General features: G+C 42.9%; 4 protein-coding genes across 8 annotated transcripts in view; 2 read left to right on the top strand and 2 right to left on the bottom strand.

Moving 5' to 3' along the window:
- The first annotated feature begins 1,813 nt into the window (after window positions 1-1,813).
- On the top strand, window positions 1,814-7,129 carry ftr82 (finTRIM family, member 82). Its single transcript, XM_080483209.1, has 7 exons — window positions 1,814-2,632; window positions 3,887-3,982; window positions 4,067-4,300; window positions 4,592-4,751; window positions 4,849-4,905; window positions 5,113-5,181; window positions 5,809-7,129. The coding sequence occupies exons 1-7, from the start codon at window positions 2,042-2,044 to the stop codon at window positions 6,327-6,329; spliced, it is 1,728 nt and encodes a 575-aa protein (XP_080339335.1). The 5' UTR covers window positions 1,814-2,041; the 3' UTR covers window positions 6,330-7,129.
- A 1,720-nt stretch (window positions 7,130-8,849) lies between these two features.
- atp5l (ATP synthase, H+ transporting, mitochondrial F0 complex, subunit g) lies at window positions 8,850-11,658 on the bottom strand. The gene is made up of 3 exons (XM_080483208.1): window positions 11,511-11,658; window positions 11,185-11,345; window positions 8,850-9,059 (listed from the first exon to the last, which is right to left on the bottom strand). Exons 1-3 carry the CDS (start codon window positions 11,560-11,562, stop codon window positions 8,961-8,963), a joined length of 312 nt encoding a protein of 103 aa, XP_080339334.1. The 5' UTR covers window positions 11,563-11,658; the 3' UTR covers window positions 8,850-8,960.
- A 1,157-nt stretch (window positions 11,659-12,815) lies between these two features.
- ptrh2 (peptidyl-tRNA hydrolase 2) lies at window positions 12,816-15,800 on the top strand. Of its 5 annotated transcripts, none has more exons than XM_080483137.1 (3): window positions 12,818-12,891; window positions 13,347-13,424; window positions 14,173-15,773. In XM_080483137.1, coding segments are annotated over exons 2-3 (528 nt in total). In that variant the 5' UTR covers window positions 12,818-12,891; window positions 13,347-13,422; the 3' UTR covers window positions 14,699-15,773. The 5 variants fall into 5 exon arrangements, with proteins under 5 accessions (XP_080339259.1, XP_080339263.1, XP_080339262.1 ...); XM_080483136.1 differs by having other exon boundaries at window positions 12,824-12,891; window positions 13,347-13,434; XM_080483134.1 differs by having other exon boundaries at window positions 12,831-12,891; window positions 13,347-13,489.
- A 3,143-nt stretch (window positions 15,801-18,943) lies between these two features.
- Window positions 18,944-21,439, bottom strand: part of cltca (clathrin, heavy chain a (Hc)) — a 29,381-nt gene continuing 26,885 nt past the window's right edge. The window contains exons 29-30 of the mRNA XM_080483132.1: window positions 20,060-20,135; window positions 18,944-19,640 (exon numbers count right to left, since the gene is read on the bottom strand). Coding sequence (XP_080339258.1) covers window positions 19,507-19,640; window positions 20,060-20,135 — 210 coding nt within the window. The 3' untranslated portion in view covers window positions 18,944-19,506. The remainder of the gene's footprint in view (window positions 19,641-20,059; window positions 20,136-21,439) is intronic.

The following is a 21,439-nucleotide window of genomic DNA, read 5'->3' as shown; positions in this document are numbered from 1 at the left end:
TCACCATGAGAACTATTTGACTTGTTCTCATGCTAATATCACCCTAAATTGATGTTTTGACACACTCACTATGTATTTTTTGATTCACAACTGGCCTTTTCACTTTAATCCCTTCTTGAAAGTTTTCTGTCCACCACCTTCCGTCTTCCCGTTGCACATTTCATTAAGCTGGCGTCCTCTTCCTGTTTTTATTACACACACACTCGATGAAGTGGCTCCCTGTTTCCTTTGATCAAAAAGCCATTTGTGTGAGGCAGCGCTGGCCAGGGAGAGAGCGCGCTCGCTGCACCTTAATGAAGACTGACCCTTCACCTTGAACCTGGGCCGGGCTTCAGATGACTGCGCAGTTTCTGTCTGCTCAGTCCTATAATCAGCATGCTCCTGTGTAACGAGACATATTATTAAATCTTGCACAAGTGTTTCTGTATACTCCACATTACCGTGCTTCATGTTCTATCTTTTTTTGAGTGATTTTTTTTTTTCTTAAACACTTTCGATGCTGTATCTTTTATTTATGCACTCATCAGTCATTTCACATGAGTCTCAATCAGATGTTGCACCGTTCCCACAGGCGGTGGTGCTCTCCACAAACAGGTTGTGCATCTGAGCACTGTGAAGGAAGGAAGAGAAAAAAACTGGCTTATCAGAAACCTGACCAAATATGGAGAGAGGTGAAACTACCGAGTGCATGAAGTAATGCGAGATGTCAGGTCAAGGTGGAGCAAGTGTTCTGAAATATACTTTTTCTGCACAGACCCAATAGAGAGAAAAACTAATTTAAACATGCATTTTTATTTATTTTTTTATTTTTTTACATTAAAGGCTGTAATGTCATGCAGGAAAAAAGAAAATGCCATGAATGAGAGGTTAGCATTAGAGGACACCAGCAGCGGGGCCTAATTGAAATGCTAATGAGAGACGATGATGTCAGCAGACACTCGAGAAACTCGGGGTCTCCTCTCTCCCCCCCCCCCCCCCCCCCTTCCTTCCTTTGGCGTGTTTTAAATAACAATACATGAGGTAACTGTGAGGGCGGCATTTGAAAAAAAGAAAAAGAAAAAGAAAAAAACGCATGGCAGTTTGAGGGAAGCGTCACACAAGTACGAGAGGCATCCACACCACATCCTGGCAGGAATGCTGCGTTTGTGCCGGAGCATTCATTCCTGTTTGTTATCCATCCGCTGCATGAAGGCATACAGTGTGGCCACGGCGGTGACAGATTGCCTTGGAAAAAGCGGGCCGACTGGTCAGACTGGTCGCAGTGCAAATGCTCCAGGACAAACCACCTGCAGCAGGTTCAACATACAAACATCATCTTGTGGCGTTTTTAAAGGAACAAGTGCGCGTGTTTGGTGTTTTTTCCCCCCGAAACTCTGTTCAAGCTGCGAAAGTCTCCCTGTTTGTTTATTGGGTGGTCCCTTAAATTCCTACACTACCTTAGGCTGCATTTATGTTTGCCAGACTATAACCGGTTTAAGACAATGGCGATTCTGTCTGACAACAATAGGTGGAAATACAGCTGCCAAGAAGTGTGTGCGCAACAACATCCACAGATGAGCCACATGAGAAGAGAATTTAAGAGGAGAGGAAACTGAAGGGAAAATGGAAATGTTTTTTTTTTTTCCTTTCTTTTGGACTGCTTTTGTTTTTCACATTTCATTCATTCTGTTTCTTCTACTCTGCTCTCTCTCTCTTGGCTCTGCTGTGCCGTCTGCCCGCCTCCTCTCTCTCTCTCTCTCTCTCTCTCTCTCTCTCTCTCTCTCTCTCTCTCTCTCTCTCTCTCTCTCTCCCTCTTTCCTTGCTCAACCTGCTTATCTGAACTGGGCAGGGCTCGATGTAGTCACAGCACAGGGGGGGAGGGCCTTGTCTGCTTTCAATCAATAACCTCTGGAATTCAGAAATACAAGTAGGTCCTGTCCCTGGCAGGCTGTACCACAGTCTGGAGGCGGGCTCCCAGTCGCACTCGGTGAAACCCCTACCTGCTCGTGGCGCTCTGTCCTGCCTGTTCCTGCTGGTCTGCCTGTGCTCGGAGTTCATCACAATGGCTGATCAAAGCTCCCCAGACTACTTCAACTGCTCGCTGTGTTTGAGCCTGCTGAGGGACCCCGTGGCGATCCCCTGTGGCCACAGCTTCTGCATGGACTGCATCAGTGGCTACTGGAACGAGGCCGACTACACAGGGATTTACATCTGTCCTCAGTGTAAGATCACGTTCACCCAGAGGCCAGTGCTGCGTCCCAATGCCACCCTGAGCATGGTGGCAGAGAAGATCAAGAAGAGCGGCCTCAACCTGACCCTCAACTCGTCCCAGGGGAACATCTACGCCGGGCCCAGCGACGTCCCCTGCGACTTCTGCACCGGGAAGAAGCTGAAGGCTGTGAAGTCGTGTCTGAGCTGTCTGGCGTCTTACTGCGAAAAGCACCTGAAGCCGCACTACGAGTCGGCCACGTTCAAGAGGCACAAGCTGGTGGACGAGTTAGGGAACCTGGACAGGAAGATCTGCCCGCAGCACCAGAAGTCCCTGGAGCTCTTCTGTCGAACAGACCAGATGTGTATCTGTGCCATCTGCACTGTCAGTGAACACAGGGGCCACGATATCGTGTCTGCAGAGGCTGAGAGGGGCGAGAAGCAGGTAAGAAATCTTCTCTCTCTCTCTCTCTCTTGCACAGGAAACATATTGTTCATGAGAGTTCAACTCACTGAAAGTTTCCTCTGACACATCAGAAGCTTGGAGAAATTTGAGCAAAAGCAAACAGGGTGTTTTTGTGCCCCAGGCACTACGACTGACGGTTGTACTTTGACCCATTTGACCAACGCTATCAGCTACCCTGGCAGGCAGTCACCGCCGCCAAAACAAATCCGGCTCTCTGATTAGCTGCCTGGAGACCCGGCAGGGAGGTAGAGGGGGGGGGTGGGTGGGCGTTGCTTCCACTTATCACCACTGAGAGAGGAAAAGCTTTCCAGAGAATGTGGCGATCCAGCTGTGGGATAAATACACAGAAACTGGAGCTTTTTTCCCTCCGCGCCGTCCATTCCCCACCTGTGGGAGCGGATCTGCAACCACGCAGGAATGTCAGGGGAGTGAAGGCATCCGGCACCTCGGTGCAGTCACAGCGTAGTAGCTCCACTCACATGACTCACCTATGACACTGCCTGCTCAACAATGCAGAGGAGATAAGATAGCGTGAAGGGTCGACCTGTCAGCGCGGTGTGTTTTAGCTTTATGGCTGCCAGGTCTGTAAAAACCAATCCAAGCCGGGTATGAAGTCATAATTCAGTTGCTCCATTTACATTTGCTCGTCTGGTTTCCTTCATCTTTTGGATTTACAACCTGGGTCTCACACACATCTCACTACATCTCCCGCTTTCTCTTCCCCCCCTCCTGCCCCCCCCCCCCCCCCCCCTTCACTAGATTCCCCACATTCCTCAAGCTTATCTTGAAGAATGGGTTGGTGGGCTTGAGTAAAAGCTGAATTAGACGCTCTTCTATTCTGCATGTCAGCACTGTTGTGCACCTTGAAACATCTCTTTAAAAGTCAGGCATTGGTAGATTCACATTCCTCACATGGACAAAATTCCTCTCCAGATCCCCCTCCCACCCCTCCATCTACCCCTGAGATAAAAGCAGGCTGTATTAAAGAAGAGACTTTGGGTTTATTAGGTATGCCGAAGGGCCCCCTGAGATATTCCGTGATGAGAAAGAATGTTTTGCACTGATTCAACTGATTTGAAGCCTTGTATCATGCACAATAAAACATGAATGTGATTTAATACGTTGGTGGTGTTATAAGTTAAAGAGAACCGACAGACGTGCCAGCATAGGAAGAAATGCATAGAAAATAAACGGTTCTCTAAACACTGCTCTTTTTTTTTTTTTCTCCTGCAGAAACTTTTGGGAATTTCCCAATCGGAGATTAGACAAAAATGCCAGGAAAGAATGAAAGAGCTGGAAGAACTCAAGACGGCCGTGGATTCACTCAAAGTAAGTGGGGATTGATTCCACACAAGACGATAAGAAACCTGTCAGAGACGAAACCAAGTTTTTTTTGTTGCTGTTGTTGTGCAGAACTCGGCTCAGAGAGCCATGGTGGATAGCCAGAAGATGTTCGAGGACATGATACGCTCCATCGAGAGGATGAGGTCAGAGGTGACCAAGCTGATTGGCATCAACGAGAAGGCGGCTTTCAACCAGGCCGAGGCTTTGATCGAGCGCCTGGAACAGGAGATCGACGAGCTGAAGAAGAAGGAGTCCGGCCTCAAGCAGCTGCACAGCACCGAGGACCACATCCACTTCCTGCAGGTAACTTCAGGGCAAATCCTCAATGAGACCGCATCCCGATCCCAGCGGACTACAGGTGGAGGAATCTGTCCATCAAGCACAAAATCAAGACAGTCACAGACGCTTATAATCACACTTAAGTGCAATTAAAGCCTCCAATTATCCTCAAACACATGGTTTTAGAGGGAGAGAGGAGGCTGGGGAACCTGAGGAAAGCACTCACATGAACTGGGAAACTCTTTAAGGTTTCATTCTTTGTCTCACAGTAAAACCAGCCAACATTAATGATCATCCCCCCTTTTTCTCCGTCAGAACTTCAACTACCTCTGCACCCCCACCGACGACGGCTTCATCCCCAGAGTGACCGTGAACCCAGACTTCTCGTTCGGGGCCGTCAGGAAGGCCGTGGCCGAGATCAAGGAGAGCCTGGAGGAGTTTGGCAGAGAAGAGCTGCTCAAGATCTCCAAGTCAGGTCTGACCCCGGCAGCTCAGGCGCCACGCCAATGAAAAACAGCCAGGATTAACAGCCGAGGCTCGAAGTATGACTGTGAATGTGTGATGTCCCGCAGTGAACGAGGTGCCGGTCTACACCACGGAGAGTCGCACATTGGACAGAAGGACCAGAGGTGAGTCACGTCCTCCAACAGGTTAATTATTGTTTAGGTCCACGCCGTGTCGGGAGTAAATTGTCGGAGAAGAACCGCAGAGCGGCTGCATCATATGTTCCCTCGGTTAAAAACACGGCAGGAGTCACACACCAACACAGGAATTAGAGGCATTTGTGTGGGTGGATTGAGTTCACCTCGACCTAAACCGAGTGTCTTTGTGTGCAGGCAAAGAGATAACGGTGGACAGCGCTGCTCCGCCTCCAGAGCCCCGGAGCAGAGCGGACTTCGTCAAATGTAAGTGAGACACTTCTCTCATTCAATCTTTTGAATCAAACTGTGAAATATACATAAATAATGATATATTCCACATAAACTGAACTATTCCAAGCCTGTCTTGGATTATTCTATGTCATTTTTAAGTTTATTTCTACTGCAGCATTCAGACGTGAAGCACTTCGCAGGCTTGACATGCAAATAAAGGAAATACATTAAAACGAGGAGATTAAGAAAGGCATAAAAAGGAGAATAAATAATATGAAAGATCTATTAAGATGAAGCAATTAAAGTAAGTAGAATCTATTGTTTGTTGGAAAGCCTGAGTAAATAATACAGTTTTGTGCCTGATGAAGATGAAAATACAGTATGAAAAATGAAATATTACAAAATGTGTAGATTTCATTTTTTTAACACAATTTAAAAACGATGCTTGAAACGTTTTTTGTGAATATATCGAGTGCAGAAATAACTGAAAATACAATTAACTTTTCAATTATAGATCTGCAATCTTCTGAAAATAGTGTGTTTTATCCTTTCTGTGATTTTTCTCACTCTGAATTGTGACCGCAGGGTTTTTCGCAGATCTTTTTGCACGCTTGTTTTTCCTCCAATAGACACTAAAAGCGTTTTACCCTCCCCCTGCAGACTTCTGCCAGCTGAAGATGGACCCCAGCACGGCCTACAAGGAGCTGTACATCTCTGAAAGCAGCAGGAAGGTGACCCGCACCAGGGACCTGCAGCCGTACGGCGACAACCCGGAGAGGTTCGACAGCTTCGCCCAGGTGCTGTGCCGGGAGGCCTTGTCCGGCGGCCGCTTCTACTGGGAGATCGAGTGGAACGGGGAGTTCTCCATCGGCGTGGCCTACAGGAGCATCAGCAGGAAGGGCAAAGGCTCGCTGTGCCTGCTGGGCTACAACGACAAGTCCTGGAGCCTCCTGTGCTCCGACTCGGGCTACTCCGCCTGGCACAACCGCGTGGATAAAGTCGTGAGCGGGCCCCACTCCCCCCGGATAGGAGTGTACCTGGACCACACGGCGGGCGTGCTGGCCTTCTACAGCATAGGAAACACCATGACCCTGCTGCACCGCTTCGACACCACCTTCGTGGAGCCGCTCTATCCCGGCTTCGGCGTGGGAACCTCGGTCAAGATCTGCAACGTCAAGTGACGGGGGCGACCCCTCGACTCAACCTCGTGTTAATCCCATCGTCAACTCATACAGCGACGCTTCAGGAATATATCGATTTTTGCAATTTTCAAACTGAACCAAACCACATTGTTAATGTACTTATTGCTTTTTTTTTTAAAGAAAAATGCTCCTTCCAAATGTGTATATACTTGTTTTGTTTTTTTTTACTTCACACATCACAGACTGTATTACGTTTTGAATTATGTCAAATTACACTTTTACCATAGTTTTTTTTTTTAGAACTATATTAAAACACACGATTACTGCATAATCACACAATTCCAATATGAAGAAAAGTATGATCCCTGCTCGCATCTGATAACGTCTAGATAATTGTATGACATGTCATCATGCCAGAGGGAAGAGTTTAAAACTTCAAATGCTGCCGCTGATACTTCGTAGTTTCATCCCAGAGTATTACACGATAGCAGGCGGGATATATTTCACATGATGGTCGGAGTCATGATGTGTGTATGTTGCACTTGTGGGGTGGATGACAAATACATCAGCCTTCATGTTTTTTCATCAACAGGTATTATTATTAATATTATTATAATTAGTAGTAGTACATGAAAAATGTTTCTTTGTCATTTCACTTGTTTATCAGACAGTTATATGTATGAGTGGCTGAAAATGTTTTTTTTTGTTCCACTTGAACTAACCCTTATTTAATTGTGTGTATTTAGAAAATAGACAGCCACAGTGTAATTCCATCACAGAAAACGCTTCTTTTGTACCCAAATTACTCACGTCATAGTTCAGAAATAAAGAACTAAATTAAAAAACAAGGCTTTGGAGTCATTCAAAGCGGGAGCTGTTGAATATAGTTTGTTCTTGAAGAGTCGGTCGACTGAGACGCTTCAGGAGCATCAGATCGGGAAGTGGGCTGGTATGTGAAGCACTCAGTGCTCAGCCAGAACACCTGCTTTACAACAAAGTTACAGTGAGCACTGAAACTGAGGTATCTTCACTGTCTGCACACACAGCGCCCCCTGTTGGCCAGAACTAACAATCCATCCATCTTCTATTTCAAGAAAAAAATTCCTAATTTCTTTTTTATAGAACGTCCTTTATTATACTATAAACTATATTTATATTAAGGACATTGATACACTTCAAGATTTGTATAAAAATACACCATTAAAATCAAGATAACTAACAAGTATCTTGAAAAATGACCAAAATCACATGTATCACCATTTATCAGTTAAAGATTTATTTAAAAATAGGAAGAAAAATGGCTATATATACACTATTGCATCCTACCGATATTTATTTTAAAACAGGGGTGTTAAACACATATTAGTTCAGGGGCCATGTACAGCACAGCCTTATCTTGAGTGAGCCAGATCGGTAAAATAGTGACATAATAGCCTTTAAATTTTAACTTAAAATTTTTCTTTGTTGTAAAAAAACCGTCTATATTTTAACAAAAACCAATCAATTAATACAGAAAAAGACTACAATCTCAACAGAAATCCAATTTTAGTGAAACTTTCTGGTGCAAAATACAGTGATATGTCCTAAGAGCTGTTGCATTACATGTTTTTACAAAGTCACTCTGACAACATGACTTTGGGGCTAATACTAACGTCCACTACGCTTAAAAAATGTGTTAAAAATTCAATATTTTCTTTGAAATTTTTTAACTATTTGGTTGTTTGGCGGCTGGATTCGAGCATCTTGCAGACTTGCTTTAGCCAGCGGGCCTTAGGTTTGACACTCCTGTTTTGAAAGTACACAAAAAGCCCAATAAATATGACTCACTGGTGCTTTTGAGGGTACATTTAGAAAAATTTGTATTTTTTTTGTTAAGTTCAGGGAGTTTTACGTATTTTAAAAATAAAAACACAAATCAGGTGCACCAACTGTGAGTAGATCAAATTATATCACCGGTCTCAATAGTTAATTTTTTTTTCACATATTCCAGCACTTGCTTCAAAGTACAAATATTTCTCATATTCACTCGTATTAAAGCTGATAAATTTCAAAACATTACAAGGTTTGATTCAAAGTACCTTTTCCATTATGTGATCATTTGTTCTCCATACAAGTAGTTCTTTTATTATTGTTCTACAGCCATAGACCGTAATTTTTAAAGCATTTTTAAAATTTAATAATTTACCATTTACACTGTATCTGGCCCCTGAAGTAAAAGGAGTTGGATACTCCTGTATTACAGGTAATTACCACCAGATTTGTTTGAAAACGGCTGTTAAATACTGAATTGAAGCCGCGGCATGTATTCACGAGTGTGCGTTTAATTCATTATGTAAAGTATAACTCCTTTTTCTTTAAAAGTAAGTAAAACTGAAATTCAGCATGTAGGAAACAATTTTATCTCTTATGTGTTACATTAAAGCTTTTCATATTTAAAAAAAAAGGTGTTTCATTTGAGAACTTCAATGAGCTGTAGCGCCGTGACGGCAGAGAGGAAAAGCTCCCTCATGTTAAAGCAATCAAACTCGACAAATAAGCACCAAGAGGAAAAATGTTTTTAACAATAGACATCTGTTTATTGGTTCCCAGGAATCTTACGGGAAGTTGAGCATACAATGCTCAAAAGAAGGACAAAAAAAAAAAAAGAAGAAAGAAGCAACAGTGCGGAACTCAGACGTCGTAGCCAACCAAGCCGCCTTTGCCGATGCATTCTCCGATGTAGAACCACATGAGCACCTCAGTGGCCACCAGGGTGTTCCTCAGGGCGTCCTGTCAGCAGACAAACAGTCAAATACAAACTGCAGTTTTCTGTAATTCTCAGATCTGATCAGCTTGTTTAGGCACAGTCACAGCTGAGTTCCCCTGAAGGTTGTGCTTTGAGCTGCCACAAAAAAAATATAATCTAAGTCATTTATTCCCTTAAAGCGCAAACAAACTCGACAGGTTTCATAAAGACTTTGTGTATTAATGGATCTCAAAATAATTTAATACGATTTACTCTCAAACTGTGTGAGGACTTAATGAAAGAAAAAGAAATAAAACTTTTTTTTTTTTCATACAACAAATCCAAGATGGAGACAGTTGCACACTGGGAGACCGAGTCCAAAACATCCGTCATATTCTGACCAAAGAAAAGGTTAAAACTTGAATTAACCATCACAATTTTCCAAGTGATAAAAATTGACACGACAAAGAACACTGCGCATGTTACGATGAAAACTAAAATATCTCAATACATTATGTATAAAAGGCTTTTTAAAAGGGTGTCCAGTCAATAAATCTTAAATAACTTTTGTGAATTACACTGCTGATTTGACGCATCCACTCAATAAACAATCCTTAAAATGATTTAATATGCGCTCAAGTTTAAAATACACCAAATGTCTAATATTTGCCTGTTTGCTGGAAGGAATCTGCAGGAGCAAAACATTTAGAGAACACAGGAAATGCATAAATACATGGTTGTGTCTTCCAGAAAGAGTGAGCAGTACTGAACTGACTATGTGCTGCACACGTTTACAGATATTCCACGTATTGATTCCCATGTCGTTCGTTTAAACTGTACACTTTACTGAAACACCGACTGAGCGGCATACAAGGTACAACATCAGCGTCAAGGTTAAGAGTGGGAACAGCACGTCCGTCTATTTCCGGTGGGTTGCAGTTCAAAGAATGAGCACTGGGCTCATCATTTAAATTAAAAATATGTTAAGAACGAATGCTTCCAAAGCATATTTCAGGATTGTCCTCCACGAAAACCTTTCTGCATTACAACCCTCTCATAGATTTACTTTGCAAATGTTTCCCACGGCATTTGTAGGAAATCTGACAAATACTAATCGTTTTGTGAACGAGGCGATTGGTGATTTGATGAACCAATGGAGTAGATGTAGAAAAAAACAACCAAGGATTGACCTTGAATAGAAACACCCAAAAGTCAAATTAAATTACAATTCGTCACTTCAAATGAAATTAAGCAGAACTTTGTAAAAGTGTGATCACTGTCAGGGCCATGACATGTTAGTTTAAGATTACAAATAACAAGCAATCGGCAGTGAAACAACTAATAACCTATTACACTACTCTTTCTGGTTGTTACGGCTTGTTCATTTGTATTGTAAGAGAAGTGGCTCTCCAAATTCTGCTGTGCATAGTATAACAGTAAAGGTCGTTCTTTTGTAGATCTGTTAGAAAATTAAGTCTTTGAAATGTTTTAGCTGTTGATGGATGCACTATACTAGAGGCTCCGATCCAGCCCAGGAAACCAAAATTATTTGCAAAAATTACAATGAAACCACAGACTTTTTAACAGTTTTCTTAAGGTTGGCAGACCAAAGGTGATATATGAGCTGAGGTAGTTCTCTCATTGTGTGCAAACTGGCATTGCTGGCCCGATAGCCTCAAAGTCATGGTGTCAGGGGGAGTTTGTAAAAAGTGTTGTGGGCTTTTCACTGCATTTGCACCACAATGTTTCAAAAAAATTGAATTTATGTAGAAGTTGTAGTCATTTTCGATCCTCTTTGGTTTTAAAGCAAATAGACATTTTCATACTGTCCAAAAAAATGTTAAATTGTAAATTTAAAGGCTATTATGGCACTATTCTACCACTCAAGATTGAACTAAGTTCTTTAAGGCTTCTGAACTAAAATGTGTTTGATCTATACAATCTAAAAGGTGCTGCTTAAATTTAAAAATACCTCAGCAATGTGTATGCAAAACAATTAACTTCATTAAAAAGCGTCCTCTGATCGAGATTAAATGTATGACGGTAAAACTTTAACCCTGCGCTTCCTCCACTAAAGTCATTTTGTGTTGATCTGGTCCAGCAGGATCATTTAACAAACTGATTCCCAGCAGAAACAGAACAACCTGGACTCTGCTGAGAGACACGCACCTTCACGGTGGTTTGACGTGCACGTCCTTCCTTGAAAGCCTTGAAGAGGTTTTTTGACTCCTGGATGACTTTGGGGATCTCCGCGGGTGAAGGAGGGACCAGTTCGACGCGGGCGTAGTACCAGAAGGTGGCTAGCCGGGGTTTGGAGTAGGTGACAGCGGCTGAGGGAGGAGAAAAAACATTATTGACTCCGAGCAGCAGCCATGGAGCTAGTTAGCATTAGCCACGTAGCTACAATACGTTTGTTCCAAGATAAACTGCACAAGCTGCCTCCGTCCTCCGCTTCAAACGGCGCACAGTGATACTAAAACATTAAATGGACTCACCGCTGACCATACCGGGGACTTTAGAGACGAATTTCTGCACCGCTTGAGCCATGTTGATCCGCTTCTCCGTACGAATTGCGAGCTCACTGAATGTCACCTCCACAAGGACCCTGCTCAGTTGGCCACACAACTGCCTGAACGGAAACCTTCTTCCTCGTGCGGGTTTAACGGCGGCCGATGTCACTGGTGCACCGTTACTGTCCTCTGCAGGTGAAAATGTATTACTACAGCTTCCGGTTATTTTCAATCAACCCATCAATGTTTTTTTTTTCTTTTTTTTAGATTCAGCACAAGATGTGCATAGATAACTTATATGAAATTAACTTTAAACTTTTATTGATATCAGAGGAGATATATAAATACAATTTGAAATCAGTCTGAAATCTTCTTTCAGCAGTTTAACCATCAGTGTTTTGGAAAAGTGCTCGATGAAAGATGACGCTTACCACGCTTAAACTATTCAAAACAGTGCCTTTCACTTTATCTTTTTACCTTTTCTTTGTTAAATCTCTGGTATATGTCCTATCACTACCAACATTATCATGCAAGAATGTAAAACATTGTTATGGTTATTACCTTGTGTCTATATTTTGCTACTGTTGTTATTGTTTGCAGTACTTATTACGATAGTTCATATTCTGCTGCTACTCGTTTATCACTTGATCTTATCTTTCAGACAGACAGACAGACAGACAGACAGATAGATAGCAAAATTACCATATTTTGTAATGTGTAGCTAAATAACTCATAACAATATTTGACAAGAGCATTAATGAGACAATTTTGAATAGATAAATGTGTTATTTATGTCAGTTTTACTCAAGTTTGTAACTTTTTTTGTATTTTTGGTATCATGCTAAATTGAAAGAGATACCATTTTGCAGCAGCTTTTATCCCATGCATATTGCAGTGTCCTATCAAGGGTTGATTGATATTAAAAAGATATATACATCAATAGGTGGAAACATCAAACCAAATTAATAGCCAAATTTTGGCAAAATAGATTATTTAAAATACAAGTACCCATTTCAAAAGTATTTAAATGGAAGATGTGGGTTCAAACAATGTTTTTTTTTGCGATGCATTCATTGCATATGAGCATATGTGATGTTGCTGCACAGTTTCACCTCACTTTGTCATTTTCTTCCAGAAAACTTTGCCGTAAAAAAACAAAACAGCAAAACAAGAGGTGAACAGTATCACCAGTTTCACTCATATCGGGGGTTATTTTGTGAAGAACATGGACGGAAATATGTACATATATTCACAAAATCATAGTAATAAAAGATAGCTTGGATGAACGTAACAGTGTGTGACGTCATCAATGAGGGACACAGATGCCGCTTCATTCATGCCTTCAACACGCCGTTCAAAGTAACAGGTAAGACACAAAAAGAACATCCTCTGCCGTGTGATCACTCAGCGGGGGCTGTAAATGTCTTAAATCCACGTGTACGTCTCGAAGGTAGTCTTTCTTCACAGTTAAATGTGGTTTGTTTTTGGAAAGCTAATGTTAGCTAGGCTACTTTCACTCACACAGCCTGTTAGCTCACAAAGTTCACACGTCAGCTGCAACGCTAACACAATAACACAAGTTATAAACCAGTTTTTACGAGATCTATAGGTTTATTTCTCTCTGAGGAAGTTGAACAATACTGTTTACTAATGCCACTAAGTAGGTCCATGTACAGGGGATCAACAACATACTCCCTGGATCTCACTTTTTAAGCAACTTTTAGGAATCTTTTGCTGTTGGCGGACCAGTGCATCACCCATGACCTTTATCTGACAGCTCAACTACGAACAAATGTTTCTTACATTCTACATTCACTCTAGGCGTTTGGCCAACCTGGAGGTTAGAGAAGTGGACTTGGGACCAGGAGTGTGCAGGTCCAAATCCTACAGCTGACGGATGTAGGATACTGTGGGTCCCTGAACAAGACCCTTGACCCCAGCTCCCCGGAGCGTATATATTACAAGTAGGCCTGTGTTGTTTTCATCTGAGGATGGCGACACCGCAAATGTTCTTCCTCCAGTCACTTGTGAAGACGAGGAGACTGGAGTAGTTGGGAGGACCAGTGCTATGACGTATAGATCATATGATCCGCCTGCTCACCGTGTTGACATCCCCAGGAGAGCAGCGACACTCCAAAGTACCACAGCAGAAACGATTCACAGCTTATTACTGCAAATCTCACTTTAATGCTCAGAAAACAAACATCGAATCTCAAATTTGCATAGAAACAGAAGATTTGTAAAGAGCTCCTGCAGATTTGATCCAAACTTGACGTGTCAACAACAAAAAAAAAAGAGTCAGGATTGACATGTGGCATAAAACCTTGTGCCAAATCAAACATGATCACATTATCTGCTCTGGCGACCCCAGAAGGGAGCAGCTGAAACTCTCATGAGCTCTCATTTATATTTACGCTTTAACAAACTTCTCATAATTTCAGTGTTTTGTTTTTTATATTCATTTTACCTTTGTTACATTTTATTGTCACTGTTTTTGTGTCAAATTGAACAAGTTATGTTTTTACTATTTTTGGAAACACACAGATAATCCAAAATAGGTTCAGTTCTATGTTTTCTATGGTTCAGGGATGACTGGACGTGTTATTTACTGTGTGGACCTGATCTGCTCTCCTCCTGTTCCGTTTAGGTTTAAGAGTATGGATTTGTTATACGGGCCGCTGGGCTTCGGTGTGGTGGCAGGCCTGGGCTGCGGCCTCCTCCTCGGCTGGCAGCTGCGCGGGCGCTTGGCCCGGACGTCCAGAGGCGTGATGGCTGCGATGGGGAACGGCGGCAATGAAGCAAGCGTGATGGGAGAAGGGGGCGAGTTCAAGATGATCCTGGTGGTGCGAAACGACCTGAAGATGGGCAAAGGGAAGGTGGCCGCCCAATGTGCCCACGCCGCCGTGTCGGCGTACAAGCAAGTCCAACGCAGGAACCCCGAGCTGCTCAAACAGTGGGAGTACTGCGGGCAGCCCAAGGTGGTGGTGAAGGCGCCCGACGAGGAAACCCTCATCGACTTGCTGAGCCGGGCCAAGGAAGTGGGGCTTCCCGTCAGCCTGATCCAGGACGCGGGAAGGACTCAGATCGCCCCCGGATCACGCACCGTGCTGGGCGTCGGTCCAGGTCCCGCCGATCTGATCGACAGCGTCACCGGAGACCTGAAGCTCTATTAGAGAGCCGAGCTGCATCTGAAGGACTTGAATTTAAACTGCTGGTTGTTACAGAAAAACACAGCCAAGCTGCTGTGTGTTTCTATTTTTTGTACAACAGTTCAGGGCTCTTACTGCAAGAAATCAGCTGACCCTTGGTTTGTGGGATTTATTTTTTTGTGTTAAACTTTCAAGACAGTCCACTGCACCAACCAGTCCACTGCACCAACCAGTCAGGTGTCGGTGCTTGGAAAATTAAAATGAACAAAGATTTAATGCTGATGTCATTATCACAGCACAGGAAAAGATGATGTTTTTGTAATGAGTCATTTTCATAAAGTTAAAGGATGGTCCTTTATAATTTTCAGTAATTACTTTGGACGTTCGATATGTAAGAGAACAGAGTATGGCTGCAGTAATGTAACGTCGTTGTGATGAGATTGGACGTCTTGGATTTCTTTATTAAATCCTCACTTGAACAAATTTTACTTGTCTGAAGTGCTGAATTGCATTGATTACTTGATCAAGCAGCCTTGAAGGGGTCCTCACGTCCCTTCTGGTCAGCCATTAGAAGCATGTCCCCCAGGTGGCGCTGCATGCGATCATACAAATACATTTTGAGTCCCTCTCGCTCTCTATCAAAAAAATATATTAATGAACTGTAATACTGTTGAAATATGTTAATGCCAACAAATTTCTCAGAGAAAATTAATGAAAACACATCCAGCAGCTAAAAGAACACTGCTGCTGCAGCCAAAGCCAGAACATTCCTGACTTGTTAATTCGTGACTTTGTGCGATTCTACAATATTCATTTATCAGCGATATAAAGGGACGGTGCATCCGCTGATCAATCAATTTCACTTTATTACAGCAGAAACGTGTCGGGCTGAATTTCCTCACTGCTCTTTATTAGTTTAGATTTTCCATCCAGTTGTTTTGAGGCCGAGTTTCTCTTGTGAGAGCGTGTTTTGTGTTGGGACATTAATGTTTCTACAGTTCTGTCAGGTGTGAGCATTAACCTCATTATTCCAGATCAACCCTCATGGAGATAAAAAGACCGCGAACAAGTCAAGAATAAAAACATCCTTCAAAGCTTCAGTGACAAGGATTTATTTTATTATGTCAAAAAGATTGCTCTGAATTCATTTCACATCTCCGCTCGGCGCTGAAACTGCGCACGAATCACCATCATTTAAGAATGAATTTACCACAGCCAGCTGAATATGGCGTACCGATTTCTTCCAGTATTCACACAATTCTGTACAAATGTCTGTAAATATGCTGAAGAGGTGACGAGTTTCATTGTGGCTGGGGGTGTGGCTTAATTTGCATACTCAGTGTTGAGCCAAACTTGACTCAAAGGCAAAGTAACTTTGCCATTGATGTATACAAGGCGTATGGAACCTTTCACACCAACTTGAGTTCATCCGTTTCCCTCGTTCGCCGAGCATTAGGAGTACCACTGCGATTTTCTGACCAGATAACCGACTAGCCTTGTTCACTACGGAATCCATGAGTTTCACTTACTCACAGAGCCAGCTCAGTACTGGCTTCCAGAGCCAGCTCAGTACTGGCTTCCAGAGCCAGCTGAATACGAGGTACCACAGCCAGCTGAATACGAGGTACCACAGCCAGTTGAATACGAGGTACGACAGCCTGCTGAATACGAGGTACCACAGCCAGTTGAATACGAGGTACCACAGCCAGTTGAATACGAGGTACGACAGCCTGCTGAATTCAAGGTACCACAGCCAGCTGAATACGAGGTACGACAGCCAGCTCAGTACTGGCTTCCAGAGCCAGCTCAGTACTGGCTTCCAGAGCCAGCTCAGTACTGGCTTCCAGAGCCAGCTCAGTACTGGCTTCCAGAGCCAGCTCAGTACTGGCTTCCAGAGCCAGCTGAATACGAGGTACCACAGCCAGCTGAATACGAGGTACGACAGCCAGCTCAGTACTGGCTTCCACAGCCTGCTGAATACGAGGTACCATAGCCAGCTGAATTCAAGGTACCACAGCCAGCTGAATACGAGGTACGACAGCCAGCTCAGTACTGGCTTCCACAGCCTGCTGAATACGAGGTACCATAGCCAGCTGAATTCAAGGTACCACAGCCAGCTGAATTCGAGATACCACAGCCAGCTGAATTCGAGATACCACAGCCAGCTGAATACGAGGTACCACAGCCAGCTGAATACGAGGTACCACAGCCAGCTGAATACGAGGTACCACAGCCAGCTGAATTCGAGGTACCACAGCCAGCTGAATACGGGGTACCACAGCCAGCTGAATTCAAGATACCACAGCCAGCTGAATACGAGGTACCACAGCCAGCTGAATACGGGGTGCCACAGCCTCCACAGTCCAATCGACCACAGGTAAGTGCCATTTAGAATTTGAATAATTACCTGAAAATACAACTTATGACGAGTATGTTAGGTCTGTTAGTTTGGCACATATGTTAGGCATAATCTAGACCAATATTATGAATGCTGAAATGAACATTTCATACCCTTACCATTTTTAGATCCAGGACGCGGGAAGGACTCAGATCGCCCCCGGATCACGCACCGTGCTGGGCGTTGGTCCAGGTCCCGCCGATCTGATCGACAGCGTCACCGGAGACCTGAAGCTCTATTAGAAGACTGAGCTGCATCTGAAGGACTCTAATCCAAATTCCTGGTTGTTACAGAAAGAGACGAGCTGCAGTGTGTTAATAAAAGACTCTTAATGAATCTTAAATACTCTCCATTCACTAGCGAGTACAATATCTTTCATCGCTGAGGCCTGAAATTATACATTAGAATAACAGCTTTTTGATGTTTTGCAGTATTATGTTTTGCAGTATTTTAAAGAGCTGCTGAAGCATTTTCGGTTGATTTAAAGTGTTATTAGTGGTTTAAGTGTGGCTGTGGTTGAAAGATATGATGCATGTGATGTGACTTAAAAGCTAATCAAGGGATCAACATTTTCTAACCAGCAAGACAGTTAAAATTAATTGGTCCTCTTTAAGATCTGAATGTACACCCACCAGGTTACCTCAAAACCATCTGCTGCAAGTTTCAATAATACTGCCAGACAGAAAATAACAGATGTAGATGACTTCTTGTTAAAATCAGGCTGATTGATGGCTTTGTCCATGAAGACTTAGTGCCAACCTGATGTTTTAATTTACAGATTAGTAATGTGAAACAACATCATTCAGTTTGACAAATTGCTTTTTGAATCGGTTTGTAAAAAGGCTTTGAAAAATGTTATATTTCTTGTTGTAGTCACATTTCTCCACTGGATGGCAGCAGTGAGTAATTTCCATCAGTTTTAGCACTTTCAAGTGTCACAATGTGAAGCTGATTAAATTTTTGGACTGAATGAATAGTGGTTCAATAACTCACTAATCAAGCTGTAGTCGGCAGGTTAACGTCATAACTTTGATCATTTTCACATGATGTACCTTTAAAGAACTAATTTTCACACCTGGTTCCGTTTACGATCTTAGGAATTATTGACATCAACCCAATAGCTGATCAATCGTTGAATGTAAAACCAAACAATAAGCAGTAGAGATACTTCGGACAGTAATTTCCCATTCATGTTCTTAAAGCTGCTAAAACAAGCAGAAGATGTAAGACACGATCACACCGTTCTTGACAAACAAGAAGCCTTTATTTTTTAATTTTTTTTAAGTGGAAAACAAAACCGCTGTTTCATTCATTATGATCCTGATTATGCACAATCAAGTATTTTAAGTGCACAATTTCAATCTAAGGTAATTTAGATAAGAATATAAGTTCAAAGGAGTTAATGATTGGTTTTCCTGTATACACGCAAGCCTTTTGATAAAAACTTCAAAATCACCACGAGAGCTGTGACGCCGTTTTCTGTTCAAATGGGCGAGTGAACCGGGGAGTTTTTAGAAACGACGTGAAGAGGAGAGGCGACGCTTGGGGAAAAAAAGTCCCTCCTGCACACTCAGTAACAGTGTGAAAACAAAGCGCGGCTTTTAAAGAAGGGAGCGCGTTAGTGGAGCGCAGACGGATGCGTGGTCCCTCCAGAGGTGGAATGGTCCCACGTTCAGAGCGGTATGGAAAGCACATGTCGACCGGCGCGGAGAGTTCTGCATAGGCTTCGCTGGAACGAGTCCAGCTTTCCCGTGATTTTTCTCTTGGGAGGCGCAGCCCTGAAGTGAGAGTGTGAGGACGTGACTGGTACGACGTAGTGTTTCAGGATTGTGGTCATGAAGCGGCAGTTTCATGTTCAAATATAGAAGAACATCATAGCGGTCTTTTTTTTTTTTTTTTTTTTACTCTTTTTTTCCGTGTCTGAATATACAATAATTAAATGCATTTTACAGTCGGACAGAAGAAGCAGCTCACACACATCAAAAAGAAGAGGTTCTACATTTTTTTTTCTTCTCACTACAGAGTGCAAATCAGATGCTTCACAACAGACCTTTTTTTGTTTTTCTTCTTTAGACTGAGAAGAGGACTGGCTCTTCCAGCAAGCCCCCCATTGTACATAAACCATTTCCCATTCAAATAAAATAGACATAAGAAAAAAAAATTAATCTAGTCAATACGGAATGTGAGAAAATTAATCTTTGTGATTCAAACTCTTTTCTTTGACAACAGAAATAAAACTGAGTCCTTCATGACAGTTTAAAAAGGGTAAAGTAAAAAAAAAAAAGAAAGAAAGAAAAGGTTTGTCTGTTTTACCCTCCGCTCTCTGTAGAGGGCAGAGAGACGACGGAGGTCTGGTGAAGGACTTTGGGAGGTGGATGGATGTGTCTCCACCCTGGATGTGGAGCGAATTGGGCGGGGGGGCGGGTTGGGGTCTTTACATGCCGTAGCCGAAGCCCGGCTGAGCTGCTGGCTGAGTGTAGCCTGCGGGCGCCTGGTAGCCGTAGCCGTAGGCCTGCTGAGGGGGCACGGGGACGCTGGGGCCCGCCGTCAGCATCAGCTGGGGAGCTCCTGCAGGACGCACAGAGAGAAGGTTCAAAAATGTAGCCGGGTTTTCATTAGGGAGGCACAGATCACACTTCTTTGAAGGACCAGTACTCGTACCAGTACATAATAAATGTCAATAAGTCTAATTGATACTCCGTATACAAACGATATGCAAACCACCTGCAACATCCCTGTGTCAGAGTAGCGCTGTTTAGCATGTAGCATCGCTTGTGCGTGAGCCCCAAAACTGAGTACAATCCTGTGAAACTTAAATTCGGCCACAAAGCTTCTTTCCTCTTTAAAAAGCTCAATCCTTGACCTATTCACAATAATTCCTTAATATCTTATGAATGCAATTAATTAAATGTCCCTCGAAAAGAAGACAGACGCCTCCTCCATTGATCACTGTGAAGTGGAATTTGATGTTGCGAGCAGACTGTTACCATAGACGATGGGTTGCGTCTCTGTTGCCTGCTCCTCCTCTTTCCTTACTGACTCTGAGGTTTCTAGTTTGTCCACCTGCAGACGGAGAGAAACACAAACATTTAGAGCAAAGCTAGAACTCTTGACAGTTGATCGACGCAGAACATTTTCACCTGGCTAACTAATGGCTGCGTCTGACACAGTTAGTGCAGGATTATGTCACGAGGACGGTTTAAAATGTATGACGCCGAAGGTAAAAGCATTTATAGATGTCAAAAAAACTACTCAGAATTTGTACCTTAACGTTGAAAAACACAAATCAGAAAACTTGTTTGGAGATTGACCCCCATTTACATGACAAGGTTTAAAATGAAAATACATTAAGTTTGTTTCAAAAAAATGTCGCCTTGACGTTTTGGAAACCGTCTGTTTACACATAAAATGCAGAAATGCTGAAAACGATAAATAAACTAAGAGTATTGATTTCAATGAAAAAGTGCAGATTGTTACAGGCTGCACTGAACATAAATACTTTACTTTATTGAACGTGGTAATAGAGCATATGTTCATCCATGACCAAGGAAAATGGGACGCAAACAAAAAAAAGCAGTAGATCAGATGCAGCACTAAGCGAAGGGTACATGTCAAGTCCTGAGGGGAAAAGCTGCTGCGCAAGGATGCAGATTATTACTAGAAGGGTTTGTTTGATAGAGTACGTTTACATTATGGAAGCACAGTTGATGCATTTATCATTCAGTTCATTCAAAACCAGTTACTTTCTAAACTCCAACACTCTGCACAAAACTTCTACAAGCAGGGAACATAAACAGAGCCAGTCTCATGCTGCGTGTCGAAGCCTGGCAGTAAATAAGCTCAGATGCAGGAAGGAAGAGGAAGATGGTGCTCTCTACAGTCCAAAGTCCTCCTCAGGAAGCCAGACACAACAGCCTGCTGCTGCTGCTATGCGACACCAGCCAGAGACATTCTCTCACATGCATCCTTCAGTTACCAGGTCACAGAAGCCAAAACACAACCTTTCAAAGAACAACACGGCGCCATGGTATGCAGTGTTAGGGGAGGAAATGCACCTTTTCACTAGAATTAACTCATATCTGTCAGAGCAGCAAGACAAATTAATCTAATTGTCTGGAGCTCAGAGGTTGAAATCTTTGTAGAAAGTGCATTTTCTCCAAACATTCAAAACAAATGCAGTGACTCTTCAAACTCCTGTAATCCCTCTCGTTGGCAGAATCTTACAGTAACGTGTGGTCAAGTCTTCTACGAGTGTTTGTGACGAGCTGTAGCTCTATAAAGCCGTCCAACAGTTACAGATGTATCAGTAACTGTGTTCAAGTGCAGTGTGCATTTCAGTTAAAACCATGCACACTCAAGGCTGCAAT

This window comes from Lipophrys pholis, assembly GCF_963383615.2.
Source record: "Lipophrys pholis genome assembly, chromosome: 16".
NCBI classification, from domain to species: Eukaryota; Metazoa; Chordata; class Actinopteri; order Blenniiformes; family Blenniidae; genus Lipophrys; species Lipophrys pholis.
The sequence above is the reverse complement of the archived record's forward strand: the minus strand, read 5'-3'. Positions and strand labels throughout refer to the sequence as shown.

Excerpts from the sequence above, each read along its gene's own strand:
- ftr82 (XM_080483209.1), top strand. The coding sequence starts at position 2,042 with ATGGCTGATCAAAGCTCCCCAGACTACTTCAACTGCTCGCTGTGTTTG. Across the intron at positions 4,301-4,591 it reads ACCACATCCACTTCCTGCAG|AACTTCAACTACCTCTGCAC; the intron begins GTAACTTCAGGG and ends TTTCTCCGTCAG. Across the intron at positions 4,752-4,848 it reads GCTCAAGATCTCCAAGTCAG|TGAACGAGGTGCCGGTCTAC; the intron begins GTCTGACCCCGG and ends GATGTCCCGCAG.
- atp5l (XM_080483208.1), bottom strand. The coding sequence starts at position 11,562 with ATGGCTCAAGCGGTGCAGAAATTCGTCTCTAAAGTCCCCGGTATGGTC. Across the intron at positions 11,346-11,510 it reads AGTCCCCGGTATGGTCAGCG|CCGCTGTCACCTACTCCAAA; the intron begins GTGAGTCCATTT and ends CTCCTCCCTCAG. Across the intron at positions 9,060-11,184 it reads CACGTCAAACCACCGTGAAG|GACGCCCTGAGGAACACCCT; the intron begins GTGCGTGTCTCT and ends GTCTGCTGACAG.
- ptrh2 (XM_080483133.1), top strand. The coding sequence starts at position 12,848 with ATGCCGCTTCATTCATGCCTTCAACACGCCGTTCAAAGTAACAG. Across the intron at positions 12,892-14,172 it reads CACGCCGTTCAAAGTAACAG|GTTTAAGAGTATGGATTTGT; the intron begins GTAAGACACAAA and ends TGTTCCGTTTAG.